The sequence below is a fragment of the Polypterus senegalus genome, chromosome 4 (assembly GCF_016835505.1).
Source record: "Polypterus senegalus isolate Bchr_013 chromosome 4, ASM1683550v1, whole genome shotgun sequence".
NCBI classification, from domain to species: Eukaryota; Metazoa; Chordata; class Cladistia; order Polypteriformes; family Polypteridae; genus Polypterus; species Polypterus senegalus.
The window spans coordinates 19,370,273-19,387,164 of NC_053157.1; the positions used below are offsets into that span (position 1 = coordinate 19,370,273).

At 40.9% G+C, this 16,892-nt stretch overlaps 2 protein-coding genes across 6 annotated transcripts in view; one reads left to right on the forward strand and one right to left on the reverse strand.

The window, feature by feature from the left end:
- LOC120527174 (folliculin-interacting protein 2-like) overlaps positions 1–6,472 on the forward strand; it is a 132,910-nt gene extending 126,438 nt beyond the window's left edge. For all 5 annotated transcript variants that reach the window (XM_039750311.1, XM_039750313.1, XM_039750314.1 and 2 more), the window contains one exon: positions 4,481–6,472. In XM_039750311.1, coding sequence (XP_039606245.1) covers positions 4,481–4,559 — 79 coding nt within the window. In that variant the 3' untranslated portion in view covers positions 4,560–6,472. The remainder of the gene's footprint in view (positions 1–4,480) is intronic.
- A 39-nt stretch (positions 6,473–6,511) lies between these two features.
- The window catches only part of LOC120527175 (uncharacterized protein C4orf45), a 31,573-nt gene continuing 21,192 nt past the window's right edge, over positions 6,512–16,892 (reverse strand). The window contains exons 3-5 of the mRNA XM_039750317.1: positions 16,308–16,366; positions 12,448–12,610; positions 6,512–6,981 (exon numbers count right to left, since the gene is read on the reverse strand). Coding sequence (XP_039606251.1) covers positions 6,913–6,981; positions 12,448–12,610; positions 16,308–16,366 — 291 coding nt within the window. The 3' untranslated portion in view covers positions 6,512–6,912. The remainder of the gene's footprint in view (positions 6,982–12,447; positions 12,611–16,307; positions 16,367–16,892) is intronic.

Below are 16,892 nucleotides of genomic sequence, written 5' to 3' on the forward strand. Positions count from 1 at the left end.
AAAGCTCCAGTTTTGTCTCATCAGTCCAACGGACTTTCTCCCAGAAGCATTGAGGCTCATGAATATGCTTTCTTTCAAGTCCTCCTGGGTCGTCATTTTACATTGCGCCCACTGTCACTCCAAAAGTGACGGATGGTGTGATCAGACACTGATGAACCTTGACCTTGTATCTCATTTGGAAGTTATCCTTAGCTTTTTGTCTACCATTCTCACTATCTTTCTGCCCATTCTGTGGTTGATTTTCCTCTTGTGTCCGTGGATGGGGTGGTTGGCTACAGTCCCAAGGTCCTTCAACTTCTTAATAACATTTGTAGCTGTAGGAACACCAGTCTGCTTGGAGATGGTCTTCTAGCCTTTGCCTTTAATGTGCCTGTTTGAGTTTTCTTTCTGATCTCCTCAGACAGCACTCTCCTTTGCTTTCTCTGGTCCATGTTCAGTGTGGGACACATGATGATACCAAACAGAAGAGTGACAACTTCTCTCTGTTAAAATCAGCTGAATGACTAATTGCACGATTGGAGACACATGTGACACTAACCAAAGAAAACAGCTAGTTTGAAAAATCACTTGAATCCATTTAAGGGTATCAGTAAATGTGTCCAGGCCGTTTTAGAATCTCTTGATCTCTTGTCACTTGCTTTGCTTTAGACCAGGCGTCTCCAACATGTCGCTCACGAGCTACCGGTAGAGCGCAACCCCTTTCCAAGTAGCTCACCAAAGGGTTAATGAATCCTACATAAATTTGAAAACTCGATTAGTCAAATTAGGGGTGGGTGATCTTTCCAAAAAACACAAAATCACGCTCCACAATCTGAATTGCAATCTGTCTTTTCAATGTGGCATACACTTAAGAGAATATCCGGACTGAAACTCATCTAGACCTAAGTAACACTTTATTTTAAATATCAAACAAAGTTGAATTCAATTGTTCTCTCGTTCGCTAGCTAAGCGGAGTTAAGGAACACGACCCAAAGCTGGCGAGCGAGTGAGAAAGGCCCCATCCCTTCGGCCCACTGCGTGTTTCTTGGATTCGTGCAAATAAATCGGTACCACAAGCGAACTGTGATACATAGCGAAATGAGAGAAGTCGCGAAATCAACCAGAATGTTCAAGCAAATTATAGAAAAAAACTCCAGCTAAATCTGTTAAGTCCTTCTCTGTGAAAAGCCGACAGACAGAGAGACATTGGACTTTATATATTATATATTAGTAAATCTTCAAAATAATGTGCAGTTAAAGTCTCAACAGCAGTCTCAGCATTTCTGGAGCTTAGAGGAGACACATAACTATAAGAATCTTCACCAAGAAGCTCTGAAAATGTCTGCTTTGTTTGGGTCTCCATACCTCTGTGAGTCTGACATGAATGTCATGAAGTCAAAGTTCAGAACAAGACTAACAGACGAACATTGAAATGACTCCATAAGAGTGAACCTAAGTGGCTCCTGCCCGTCTTGTTGACTCCATGCAGTGCCAGTCATCTGACTAACTAAAAAACACATCACACATGCAACTGGACCTGTGAATAAAGTGACATGTGACAAAATGACAAATGAATAAGTCATACAGTCTTATGAAAAAGGTTGGGAACCCCTCTTAATTCTTTGGATTTTTGTTTTTCATTGGCTGAGCTTTCAAAGTAGCAACTTCCTTTTAATATACGACATGCCTTATGGAAACCGGAGTATTTCAGCAGTGACATTAAGTTTATTAGATTAACAGAAAATATGCAATATGCATCATAACAAAATTAGACAGGTGCATAAATGTGGGCACCCCAACAGACATATGACATCAATAAAGGGTGGTCCAGATCTAATTATGTAGATCCAGACTGTCTGGATGACTTCGATTTATGCGGGGACGATTCCAGTTCGGTGCGAAGACGATTCTTCATGTCGTCAGTTTGCACACTTCTCGGTGGTCCAGGATTTTTTGGGTGATTTTCTATGTAATAAACTTAAGTTATAACGTAATGAAAATTGCATAATTAGATCTGGACCACCCTATACTTAGTTGGGCCTCCTTTTGCAAATATAACAGCCTCTAGACGCTGTCCTCCTATAGCCTGTGATGAGTGTCTGGATTCTGGATGGAGGTATTTCTGACCATTCTGCCATACAAAATCTCTCCAGCTCAGTTAAATTTGATGGCTGCCAAGCATGGACAGCCTGCTTCAAATAATCCCATAGATTTTTGATGATATTCAAGTCAGGGGACTGTGACGGCCATTCCAGAACATTGTACTTCTCCCTCTGCATGAACGCCTTTGTAGATTTCGAACTGTGTTTTGGGTCATTGTCTTGTTGGAATATCCAACCCCTGTGTAACTTCAACTTTGTGACTGACGCTTGAACATTATCCTGAAGAATTTGGTGATATTGGGTTGAATTCATCCGACCCTCGACTTTATCAAGGGCCCCAGTCCCTGAATTAGCCACACAGCCCCACAGAATGGTGGAACCTCCACCACATTTGACAGGAGATAGCAGGTGTTTTTCTTGGAATGTGGTGTTCTTCTTCCGCCATGCAAAGCACTTTTTGTTATGACCAAATAACTCACTTTTGTCTCATCAGTCTAAAGTACTTTGTTCCAAAATTAATCTGGCTCGTCTAAATGAGCATTTGCAAAAAACAAGCAACTCTGTTTGTGGCGTGAGTGCAGAAAGGGCTTCTTTCTCATCACCCTGCCATACAGATGTTCTTTGTGCAAATTACGCTGAATTGTAGAATGATGTACAGATACACCATCTGCAGCTAGATGTTCTTGCAGGTCTTTGGAGGTGATCTGTGGGTTGTCTGTAACCATTCTCACAATCCTGCTCATATGCCGCTCCTGTATTTTTCTTGGCCTGTCAGACCTGCTGGGTTTAACAGCAACTGTGCCTGTGGCCTTCCATTTCCTGATTCCATTCCTTACAGTTGAAACTGACAGTTTAAATCTTTTTGTCGCCTTCCCCTAAACCACGAGACTCAACAATCTTTTTTTTAAGATCTTTTGAGAGTTGCTTTGAGGATCCCATGCTGTCTGTCACTCTTCAGAGGAGAGTCAAAGAGAAGTACAACTTGCAATTGACCACCTTAAATACCTTATCTCATGATTGGACACGACTGTCTATGAAGTTCAAGGCTTAACGAGCTCATCCAACCAATTTGGTGTTGCAAGTAATCAGCATTGAGCAGTGACAGGCATTCAAATCAGCAACATTACAAGGGGACTGCACAGCCAGTTTTTCACATTTGATTTAATTTCATACAACTAAATACTGCTTCACTAAAAATCTTTGTTACCACTGTTATTTTTTTTTGATGAAACTATAGTAAATTATTATGCAGGCTGAGAGGTTCCCAAACTTTTTCATATAAAAGTATCTGTGTATTTATAATTGCATTGTTTTGTGTTGACAGCATTCATGTTTTAATTCAATAGTGTGAGACACACTAGAAAATGCATACAGACATACAGAATGCACTTGCAGATGAACTAAACATTTCTTGTGATGTTTTAATGCAAAATGTGAGTTGTGGACACCAACATTTTGTAAATGTTCAGGCAAAACAAGTTTATTCAGTTTATTTGGGTTGAAATAAGCTAAAACTTGAGTAGCCCTCGGCCATTTTCATTTTGTATAAGTAGTTCTCCGAGGAAAAAAGTTTGGCGACCCCTGGTCTATAGACAATGACATATTGAAGTCACGCAGGTATGCAGGGGACAACTGCTTTTCATTCTGTCATGTTTCAGGAGGCAATGAGATCTTCTTCATTGAGTTGTAATGGTACCAATAAAGTTGTCCACATCTTTATAAATCCAAACAAATGTATAGGAACACTTTTCTGTGTATATCTGAATTATTGTATCTGAACCAATGTCTAGATCTATAAACCAGGCTCTTTTTTTTTCCTGAATGGCCCAACCTGTAGGTTTTGTCCTCTTGGATCAGTAATTCAGTGATTACACGATACTTGGTTTTCTTCTTTTTCGTTGTTTTTGAAGTGGTATTCAGGCACCCTAAACCATAAATCCCCACACATTTGGTGGTTTTCGTGCACAGGAGCTCATCCATGACCACTTACAGTACCAGATCCGCCATTGAATTCCCCTTTGCATGTTTCGGCTCACATTTTATTTATTTTTTTGGTCACTTCTTTGTATGCACAGATTTTTGCATTGGAAGGAGGACATTTGGGACTTGGAAGAGGGCCATGCCATATATATTTACTACAGGGTGGTCCAGATCTAATTATGCAGATCCAGATGACTTTGATTTATGTGGGGACAATTCCAGTTCAGCGCCAAGACAATTCTTCATGTCGTGAGTTCGGACGGTTCACGATGGGATGGTCCGGGATTTTCGGATGATTTCCTGTGTAATAAACTTAAGTTATAGCGTAATGAAAATTGCATAATTAGATCTGGACCACCCTATACTGAGTCAATCCTCATTATAATTATAATTTTTTTTTTTCTTTTTCCCTCTTTTAGGATCGAATCCAACGACTTGCCCTTACTGGCTGCAGTGGCAAGCACACATTCTCCTTACGTAGCTCAGATATTGTTATGATATCGACTCTCAGGATATCCATTCCCAAATATATTCGGTCATCGATTTCTCGGGAGGTCGCATTGCACGACGAGATCCGAACAAGCGTCATCCGTTACCGACAGCGGCTTGATGCAGACGTGCCGTTTACTCTCAAGTGGGTGCAGAAAGCTCAGTAAAGGATTTACTGCTGCAACATTTTTGAGGACCATCTGCTTTTCCGTAAAAAAAAATGTTGCTGTATTTATTACAATTTTTTTTTTTTTAGACATCATTTCTGCTAAAAACAAATCAGAGGCTGAGTATTTTTAAAAACCGTTTTGCTGTGCAACATGTCAAGGACTTCATTTAAGAAGCGTTGTGGAAATCAGTACCTCCTGTGAATTTACGTGTTAAACTTTTTTTGGCTTATTTTTGCAGAGCATCTCTGGCACAAAAGTATCCGAGGTCTTTAAAAGCCGTCCTAGTTGGGGATGTTTGTTTTTTGCATGCTGCTGCTCACCTATCACTGATAACGTCAAGAACAATATACTTAAGGGATGGGTTTTTATGATTTTTCAAAAGGGAAAAAAATACAGCTAAATTCTTAAATGAAGCTGCATTCCATCTCAAGTTAGACGTTTACAAGAATACTTGCTGACACAACGAGATGGCGTCTTTATAAAACAAAATACCAGTATACCCGTGGCCTGGTCCAGTCTTACAAGGTTTTGAAGGTTATTCCTGGATACGTCTATAGAGAAATCAGAGGTAATAATGTTTGATTGTTGGTGTTCAAGAGAAGCTGCTGAACATTTTCTTTTTTTTTTTTATTCTTTTCATCTTTGCACAGAACAGATGCCGTGTGTTTCTTTCGTCCAGAAATACCATATTTCACAATTGTATGGAAGCGATTGTTTAAAATGCCTTTGCTACCATTGAAAAGCAAAAATGCACGGAAAGGAGCGATCTGAGCAGACCCCAAGGCAGCCGGCCTGTAGAGGGTTTGTTTTTCAGTACTGCGGGTTTCATCACTTTTATCCCTTTGGTCTTATAAAAGCATCGCCCAAAGTTGTCGAGTTATCGTCTTCACGCGGCCTCGATCGAACTGCATATTTAGGTTCTGCCCGTGTGCCCTCCGCCTAGTAACTTTCTTGGGTCGCCTCGTTGTCCTCCCTCTCCTGTTGCTTTAATTCAAGATGGAAATGATCATTTTGGAAATCCAGGATCTTTTTTAAAAACGTGCCTCCTTAATTTTTTTTTTTCCAGCTGGATTTACTTGTAGCCGATGAAAGCTGATCACCAATCTGGCTGCATCGGTCACGTTTCAACCTCTTGACCATGGTCCACTGTGAATGAATGCTGCATTGTTTTTTTTTTTCACTCATATTTTTTATTTCATTCACCCTTGAAATTTTTTCAGAAGGCTTCGAAATAACAAGCAAATGTATGTGTTACTTCCTACAGAAGAAACATCTTGGGACGTCTACACTTTTACACGTTATTTAATAATTGTGACTTTTACTCCGATGGAGATGCTGTGCTGACTGAAGATTTCTTTTCTTTTTTTTGATGAAATTCTACCTCAGTGAACAGGATTATGCTGCCTTCTGGTTTTTTAACCTGTCGCACTTTCCTATCTTTGTAGCGAATCTGTTTTTAGCTCATGTCACAGAAATTGTTGTGAAAAGCAAATGAAATGAGGGACTTTGTGTTTATGAGGAAATGTTGATTTTCGTTTTTTTCGAAGTAGCATGCTTGTGGTATTTATGTAGAATGGCATGGACATGAGAACTGAATGTATGACGAAACTGACATTGACGTGTACCGTACGTCAAATAAATACCAGCAGCAATTTGCTTTGTCATTCATTGTCATTTTTTTGTTTACATTTTGTTTGTTTGTAAGAAGCAATTGTCACATTTAATAAACTTGTGTAATGAATAAACCCGAAAGTTTTGAGAATTTTTAATCTTACAAAGGTTGTTTGTAGAAACTATTTGAGGGGAGTGTGCGATGCTGATGTAGAAAGTGTAAATGTTGATATGGGCCATGGAGTTATTCAGGGGAAACGTGTCGTTCCTCATGGCAATGAAAAAATCTTCAGGTCAAGACGATGAAGCCAAAGTCGGTACCGAGCGATCAAAGAAACGTAGCGACAAAGTCTAAACGTGAACCAAAGTTTAGCTGAGAGAAACGGACGATGAAATTATAAAACAAAACTAAATCTTAAGAAGATCACAGATGAACGTAGCAATTGTTTTGTCATTTGATATCCACAAACTCGGATGAGGAAGTAAACTTTGACCCCAGAGGTTTCATTGCTTCTTTTGTTTTTTCTTTAATCATTTTTTAGATTTTCAGTAATATGACAGAAGCTTTAATGGCATCAGTTTCATTTCCAATCTTGCACACTGGATGACTCTTCTGAAACGTGTGAGGATTGGTCTGGAGCCAGATGGTTCTGTTTCAGAATAAAAACAAGAGAAATAGATTGCGTTATATTAAAATTAATTTCACTAACTGTAGAGCCATTCATTAGTTATTTATGTAAAAGACGGGTGTCAGAGAAATTGCTAATTCGCAGGGTTTAGCTAACAGAAAACCGAGCACAGGAGTCACAGTCAGATGACTGGCGATATGAGACTGTTGAATTCCAGTATTTTATATTTATTTAACGTAAAAACACAACTGAAACAATAAACAAACCAACATGGCGGAAAGAAAAGTCTGTCGTGAACAGGCAACCACTTCTGGTCGAGGGTGTGACCTTACTTAGGTTACGTTAAATTGATAGAAGTATTTTCATAGTTTTGTTAAAATGTTTGCCTATTTATAAATGCATAGTCTATAGGAGATTCTGTTATATCCCCGACACGTTCAACTGAAATGGAATATTCTCCTTATTTCTTGTCCCTCTGACTTCAGATTTGTCCCAGTTTTATGGTCTACCTTGCAGTTGGTAAGGCAAGGAGGGCAAACAGTTTCAAAGTATACCGTCTCATATTGAATACATGGCAACCTTCCAGCACATTCATGCTACTCCCTTTTCGCGACCGCTGATAGCCGCCTGATGGAGTCAGTGTTGTACCAAGGGATAACAATTATGGTGAGTTCATCCACAATCTTGGCCCTTGTTTTTCTTTTTTCCATCCTGACATGTAAAACACAAGTCGTCAGACAGACCATCTCCTCCTCTTCTGTTTGTGAGGTCCCAAACACACTGTGTTCCTTATTGTTCATTGCTACATTATGTGCATTGTATTTCCACATGGACATTCATTAGTTGTCAGCTCTTGTACACATAGAGACCGACCCTACGACTAAAGACCAAATCGAACTTGTTTGATTTAATCGGAATGAGATGCAGACTAGTTGGTGTTGGTCACTGGGCATGTTACATTATGCGACTGACTTAACATGAGTGTGCTGGCAGCTGCCTCCTGCTCACTAAGATTATTATTATATACTAGCCAACCCACAGCGTACCATACGCCGCATAATCAGGCCAGTTTTTTAATGATTTTTAAGCACAGGGTGAAAATTAACATTTGAAAAATCAGTAATGTAATAAATCAGCAAGAAAAGCAACATTGTAACAATGCACGGAATGAACCAACACAGTGAAACCGTTTGCTATGCTGCACGCGGTCGTGCGTCGTAACCGAAAACTCGGTTTTTAAAGACTGCTTACTTCATTGTGTTTTAACCTCATTTGTAAAGGATTGTTTTGAGAATCCCATGGGATACCCCTCGCAAACCGTTTAACACGCTGCATATGGCGATTCACCTCCGCGAGAAACATGCCTCTATGAACAGTCAACGTGGCTCGGAGGTGCATGTGGCCTCTACGACAGACGAATATAAATGACGCCATTTTTCTGTGTCATCGTGTCCGAGTTGGTGGGCGTGGCTCCTTCCTGCGTGCACCATAGGTGTCTTACTTGTCGGCGGCTCAGTGAGTCCACGCCCCTTCCGGTGGGCTTTCCAAGGTTGTCTTGCCTTAGTGTGTCTTGCCTTAGTGAATTATATATATAGATATATATATATACACAGTTGTGCAAAGTTTGTGAACCCTTTAGAATTTTCTATATTTCTGCATAAATAAAACATCATCAGATTTTCTCTCTAGTCCTAATAGTAGATAAAACCAGTTAAACAAATGAAAATGTTATACTTGGTCATTTATATATTGAGGAAAATGATCAAATATTACATATTTGTGAGTGGCAAAAGTATGTGAACAGTGAAAGGGTTCACAAACTTTCAAGCACAACTGTGTGTGTGTGTGTGTGTGTGTGTGTGTATATATATATATATATATATATATATATATATATATATAAAATACACACATACAGTGGATATAGAAAAGAATACCCCCTTTGAAATATTCCTTTTTTTTTTTTTGCTTTACAGTCTTAAATGAAAACGCACAAACCAATATTTTTTCCAGCTTTACTTACTCAATCCAATCCATAACATCCAAGTCAAAAAGTCAATACCAAGCGATCAAAGAAATGTAGCGACAAAGCTTAAATGTGAACCAAAAGTTTCCTCTCAGCCACTCATGTTGTCATTGGTCTTGAATTGACGACCATCCAGATGTTTTTTTAGCGGTCCAAAAAGGTGGAAATCACACGGTGCCAAATCTGGCGAATAAGGAGGATGTGGCAATACCTCAAACTTCAGTTTCTCCAGACAAGCTTTGGTGTTTTTAGCAGTGCGTGGCTCATTGTCTTTCAGCAAAAAGACTCTTTGAGACAGCAGTCCGCACCGCTTGGATCGAATAGCAGGCTTCATGTTGGTCTCCAGTAAGTCACAGTAACTTGCACTAGCGACTGGAGTACCCCTCGGCATGTAGTGTTCGACAATAACTCAGGTATACAAATGGTGGCGAGGACGAGACAAAACCTTTTATTCTGCTGGAATCCAGGCAGGTGGCGCAAGTGCATTAAGAAAGGTGGAGATGACATCGAGAAATGCCGTGATCAGTTTTGTGAAGGTTCGTTTCATTTACTGATAAATCCCATTTTCTAACTTTAGCTCGACTCCAAGCCCCCATATTTTATAAAAATAGGCCGTAATGAGATGCTTTTCAGTGTTCTGCCAAGTGCTGTTTTCTTTAAATGTGTCACCATCAGTCAATAATATAGTTTTGTGCCTCTTATGGCCTGGTTGAAATTGTTTCTTAATTGCTACATTTTTGTATTTCACATTCAAAATATGAACTGGGAAAGCTAAAGGCAAGTTGCAAAAGTAGTCGTGCAGGAAGGATGCACACCCGGTCTGTTTCTAGTACTGACGTTCCTCAGTGTGTTTGCAGAATCCTCCCAAAGTTATTTCTTTGCCTTTACATATCCAGTTCTGCCTGCACAGAGTTTAATCTTTGCTCAGAATCTGGCCGATTTCTCAACCTGAATTTGTGCTCATTTGGCTGTCTCTGTCTTTGTCTGCTTTTAATGTTGGACTAGCTGCGCTACCCACCTAAAACATGCTGAAATGTATGTAATCAATGGAGACCTCAGTTTTAAACCTTTGCAGTGCATCGTCAATTGCATGTATCTCTGTCATATGCCATTTGGTATGAGATTCGTAAAAGCAGTGTTAATATTTGTGGTGTGTCATCTGTTGGAATGATATATGCAATGCATTTTATTACTCAAAATGTTTGATGCGCCATCTGTTGGAATGACATGGAAATAGCAAACACACTGACGCTTAATCCTTTTATTGGGGTGGACTGTATAAGTGTAGGTACCAACAAATCACTTCACACAGCTGTTCCTTGAATGAGCCCATGTTTTGTTGTCTGGTGCATGAACACTCGATGCGATATCACAAAATTCTTGAGGCATGTGATCGCCGACACGAGGGTCTGCACGCCATGACTTGTGCCATAATTCACATCACACAGACCCTTGCAATATAATGTGCCACAGAGACTGCATATGGACTGCTGTGTAATTCTAGTTGCCACGCTACAAAGAAGATATTTTCAAAACTGGAAGTTGACCAGAGTAGTGCGACCAAACAAATCTGGGAATATATGGGGCCTGTCCTCTGATGTCCTGCCAGAACTGGACTTTTTGATTTTGTGTTGTTTTGGCTAAATCATACACGGCGCGCGCCCTCCACAATTATTGGCACCCCTCCCCTGGTTAAGATGTGTTCTTAGGCTTCTAATAAATTCTTTTGTTTTTTCCCCAAAAAATATAGGCTCACAACTCAAACAAGAGAAAAATCCAACCTTTAATTGATGTACATTTATTCATTGGGAAAATGAATACTTGAAATCATGTGTGCCACAATTATTGGCACCCCTAACAATTCCTATAAAATGAATGTAATTGAAGCATTTTTAGTTTTTAAAGTTCATCAGAGGAAACCGGGACTTAAAATTAGTAATTAATGACATCCTGTGTCCCTGGGGTATAAATATGACGTGACACAGAGTCCTATTGCTCTTAGCCACTCTTCAACATGGGAAAGACCAGAGGACAAGCCGTTCAAGTAAGGCAGATGTGTGTCGACCTTCATAAGTCAGGTAATGGCCGCTCGCCTAAAGCTGCCCGTATCGATAGTCGGAGGAATAATAAAGAAGTGTACAACAACGAGACGAGACAAACGAGGCTGGACGAGGACCACCACGCACAGAGAGGAGGAGGGTAAGAGAAGTCAGAAACTCTCCAAAGCTCACTGCTAGAGGACTGCACCAAAGAGTGGAATCTAGGGGGTCACAAAGTCTCCATGACAACCATAGGACGCTGTCTCCATGCCGACAAGCTGTTTGGGAGACATGCAAGGAACAAGCCTTTTCTCACCTACAATCACAAATGGAAACGTCTGGAGTTTGCTCAGCGGTACTGGGGGCTTCAACTGGGACCGTGTGCTTTGGTCAGATGAGACTAAAATTGAGCTTTTTGACAACAAACATTCTAAGTGGGTCTGGCGTGAATCCAAGAATGAGTATGTGGAAAAGCACCTCATGCCCACTGTAAAGTATGGTGGAGGATAAGTGGTGCTGTGGGGCTGTTTCTCTTCAAATGGCCCTGGGAACCTTGTTTAGGGTGCATGGCATCATGAACTCCTTGAAATACCAGGACATTTTAAATCAAAATCTGGTGGCCTCTCCTAGAAAGCTGAAGATGGGTCATCACTGGGTCTTCCAGCAGGATAATCTACACAAAAATGGCTCAGCAGACACAAAATGGGGCGGAGTGGTGGGATCTGTGCTGGTATCCGGAAGGTTGCTGGTTCGAATCCCCGTCGCTGCCAAAAGAGATCCTACTCTGCTGGGCCCTTGAGCAAGGCCCTTAACCTTCAGTTGCTCCAGGGGCGCTGCACAATGGCTGACCCTCAGCTCTGACCCCAAGGGGTATGCAAAAACTAACAAATTAAAAGCAAAATAAAGAACCAAAAAAATAAATCAAGCTCCTGTCATGGCCATCTCAGTCCCCAGGCCTCAACCCCATTGAAAACGTGTGGGGTGAGCTGAAGAGGAGCGGACCCAGGACTCTGGACCATCTAGAAGGAGTGTGCAAAGAGGAATGGTCAAAAATCCCTGTCTCTGTATCCTCCAACCTTGTGAAATGTTAGAGGAGAAGATTAAGTGCTCTCTTGTTGGCAAAGGGGTTGTACGAAATATGTGTGGCACACATACGTCATGTAAAAAATGTATTTCTTAACGTGGGATCCCAATGAATAAATGTACTTCAATTGAAACATATTTTGTTTTTTGAGCCTATATTTTTTGGGAAAAAAAAATAATTTTTATTAGACCCCTAAGAACACATCTCAACCAGGGGTGCCAATAACTGTGAAGGGCGCTGTAATTGTGGCAGTGACCTGTAGCTTTTTGGTGTTTTTTTGTCTTTTGCAGATAAACACGGCCACAGCGTATTTTTATAAACACTTTCTACAGGCTCACCTTAGGTATCCATGTTGGGGTAGCAGCTGGTGTCCACCTATTCCCATGGGATTGAGCCCACTGACTGCTTCCATGAAGGTACCCATCAAACTGGCTCTGAGTCCATGCTAAGGTGCTTCTGGCTCTTCCAGGTTGCTTGTCAAGAACATGGGGGGGTGGCTGCCTAAAAGAAATAACGTCTTTACAACGTGAGTCAACTTACAGTGCATCTGGAAAGTATTCACAGCGCATCACTTTTTCCACATTTTTTTATGTTACAGCCTTATTTCAAAATGGATTAAATTCATCTTTTTCCTCAGAATTCTACACACAACACCCCATAATGACAACGTGAGAAAAGTTTACTTGAGGTTTTTGCAAATTTATTAAAAATAAAAAACTGAGAAATCACATGTACATAAGTATTCACAGCCTTTGCTATGAAGCTCAGAATTGAGCTCAGGTGCATCCTGTTTCCCCTGATCATCCTTGAGATGTTTCTGCAGCTTCATTGGAGTCCACCTGTGGTAAATTCAGTTGATTGGACATGATTTGGAAAGGCACACACCTGTCTATATAAGGTCCCACAGTTGACAGTTCATGTCAGAGTACAAACCAAGCATGAAGTCAAAGGAATTGTCTGTAGACCTCCGAGACAGGATCGTCTTGAGGCACAAATCTGGGGAAGGTTACAGAAAAAGTTCTGCTGCTTTGAAGGTCCCAATGAGCACAGTGGCCTCCATCATCCATATGTGGAAGAAGTTCGAAACCACCAGGACTCTTCCTAGAGCTGGCCGGCCATCTAAACTGAGCGATTGGGGGAGAAAGGCCTTAGTCAGGGAGGTGACCAAGAACCCGATGGTCACTCTGTCAGAGCTCCAGAGGTCCTCTGTGGAGAGAGGAGAACCTTCCAGAAGGACAACCATCTCTGCAGCAATCCACCAATCAGGCCTGTATGGTAGAGTAGCCAGACAGAAGCCACTCCTTAGTAAAAGGCACATGGCAGCCCGCCTGGAGTTTGCCAAAAGGCACCTGAAGGTCTCTCAGACCATGAGAAACAAAATTCTCTGGTCTGATGAGACAAAGATTGAACTCTTTGGTGTGAATGCCAGGCGTCACGTTTAAAGGAAACCAGGCACCGCACATCACCAGGTCAATACCATCTCTACAGTGAAGCATGGTGGTGGCAGCATCATGCTGTGGGGATGTTTTTCAGCGGCAGGAACTGGGAGACTAGTCAGGATAAAGGAAAAGATGACTGCAGCAATGTACAGAGACATCCTGGATGAAAACCTGCTCCAGAGCGCTCTTGACCTCAGACTGGGGCGACGGTTCATCTTTCAGCAGGACAATGAACCTAAGCACACAGCCAAGATATCAAAGGAGTGGCTTCAGGACAACTCTGTGAATGTCCTTGAGTGGCCCAGCCAGAGCCCAGACTTGAATCCGATTGAACATCTCTGGAGAGATCTTGAAATGGCTGTGCACCGACGCTTCCCATCCAACCTGATGGACCTTGAGAGGTGCTGCAAAGAGGAATGGGCGAAACTGGCCAAGGATAGGTGTGCCAAGCTTGTGGCATCATATTCAAAAAGACTTGAGGCTGTAATTGCTGCCAAAGGTGCATCGACAAAGAATTGAGCAAAGGCTGTGAATACTTATGTACATGTGATTTCTCAGTTTTTTATTTTTAATAAAGTTGCAAAAACCTCAAGTAAACTTTTTTCATGTTGTTATTATGGGGTGTTGTGTGTAGAATTCTGAGGAAAAAAATGAATTGAATCCACTTTGGAATAAGGCTGTAACATAACAACATGTGGAAAAAGTGATGCGCTGTGAATACTTTCCGGATGCACTGTACCTTGGTGATTTACAGTGATACGTAACACGATTAGCACAAAACTGACCCTTTAGCAAACCTTAAAGGAATACTCCAAGCAGAACTCATTTTTTTCTATAGACTACTTACTCCATGTAGTGATGGCCAAGAAAAATTCTTAATTTGTTTTCATGCAGAATGGAAATCGATTACAGTGACCAATGCTTAACTACAGCAAAGACTATCATAAAGCACATGAACAAAAAATCTCACGTTACTCGTGTTGTATAATCTACGTGACAAGCCCTCCAGTCGTATGATCATAACACCCAAGCACATGTACTTTTACTAAAATATTGTTAAATAAACCACTTCCAAAAAATGCACTAGTAAATAAAAATGGAGCGCGCTCAAATGACCCTAAGTATTTGAATGACAGACCTGTGTCCCGTTGTTACATCTCTCTATTATAAAAAAAAAAAAAAATCTTGGAAGGAGACGAGATGCGATTGTGTCAGAGACGAGTTTTCGTGCCCAGCAATGTAACCTTGCCCAGGGCCGGAAGCCCCACGAGACTAGAGCTTTCGCATAGAGATTTGGAAAAGTCATGTATGGTTATGTCAGACTCATTTCTTGTAGAGACAAAGAAACGATATTCACTCACGGGCAGTTATACGTTGCATTGTCACAATGTAATTCTAAAAACGGAATCAAAATTCAATGTGATACTGATGAAAAGGTAAAAGCGAAAAGAGATGGAATATATAGATATAGGTGATATGACAGAAGTGCGCTGTGCGAAATGCAGATTGAGCAGAAGCAGGAAGCCAGCAACTGATTGAGCAAAGAGGAGGTAAAAAAAATTGTATGTGTTTCCCATTGTATCTCCGTTTAAGAGGGGGTTGTGGTGTAGTGGGTCCACAGCTCTGATTAAAAAGGCCAGTTTTTAAATAAATAAATCGGCGCACTTAGAGTTCCCGGCCAGGAGCTGCTAATTGCCACACCTGAGCTGCCAGCACGTAGCAAGGTGGCCATGCGGTGCATGTGTACGGGCGCCATTCTCATCCCTACCACCTTAGCCATCACTTGTCCTACCTCTTCATATCTTATATCATTCTTGAGGCAGATTGAAGAGTTAAGTGCCAGCTTAAGTGAAATTTAAAAAAAAAAAAAAACGTCCTAAGTAATTGCAACACAAACACTGAGAAGCAGCGGGCCGCTAGGGTGGAGAATAGAGGAGCTGCTCAGGAAACAGCAAGCACATCAACCTCTGAGCAAACGAATGGTAAACATACAGAGAAAGAGGATGAGAACTAGGAATGCTCAAGTCAAGTGTATTCATTGCTCGGTATCGGGCAGTGCACCTTATAATCTTTGCAAGTCAAAAGCAGTTGGATAATATGACATACCCAGGGACTCGCTCAAATTAGTGGGCACCTTGCTACAATAAAATCAAACAGGTTCGTTTTTTTTTTTTATCTTTGGCCACTGGGCGGACTCGGGGTTAGGATTGGGGTTAGGTAGACTTTATTATCGCAGAGGGACATTTATTGCCAGCAGGAAATACAAAGATAAGACATTGTTACACAGATACAAGAAAATAAACAAGGACACAACAACTGATAGCCAGCGTTATTGTACGTACACACACTCAAGATTAGTACAGAGATGAATAATTACTAATAATAATTCAGAATTCAGCAGCATCCCTTCAAGTCACACAATTCAAAATGCTTCTAGTTCTGGGACTAAAAGAGTTCTTAAATCTGTTACCCTTTATACTGGGAATCTAAATCTGCACCCTGATGGCAACATCTGAAATTGAGAATTGAGTCGGCCTTTTTACTAACCTGTTTGTTATACAGCTCAGGACAGAGGGCTGCTGCAAACCAATAATTTTATGGCACATTTTTACAATGTTATAAGACAGTTTATATTGTTAATGATGTGGTTGCCAAACTGACAAATAAACGCAAATTATTTAAAGCAAGAGACTCAATAAAGGAATTTTTAAAAGAGTTTTTTTTTTTTTATCACTTTAAGCCAGTTGAATTTCACTTACCATGGATTTTGGTATCGATGAGTGACTCGGTCTTCGGTTTCTTGACGAAATTCAGCCCGCTGCAGAGACAAAGCATGACATGTTATTTGGATCGTTTTACTGCCCAAGAATCAGAACCAGGAAATGTTTCAAAGCACAGGCAGTGAAAAGTGATCTATACTAATAAAAGGCAAAGCCCTCACTGACTCACTCATCACTAATTCTCCAACTTCCCATGTAGGTAGAAGGCTGAAATTTGGCAGGCCCATTCCTTACAGCTTACTTAAAAAAGTTAAGCAGGTTTCATTTCGAAATTCTACGCGTAACGGTCATAACGGTCGACAACGTCCGCCATATTGAACTTTCTTATTCATGGCCCTATCTTCACGAAATTTGGTAGGCGGCTTCCCTGCGCTAACCGAAACCGATGTACGTACTTATTTCGGTGGTATGACGCCACTGTCAGCCGCCATATTGAACTTTCCAACGTCACTAATTCTCCAACTTCCCATGTAGGTAGAAGGCTGAAATTTGACAGGCTCATTCCTTACAGCTTACTTACAAAAGTTAAGCAGGTTTCATTTCAAAATTGTCCACGTAACAGTC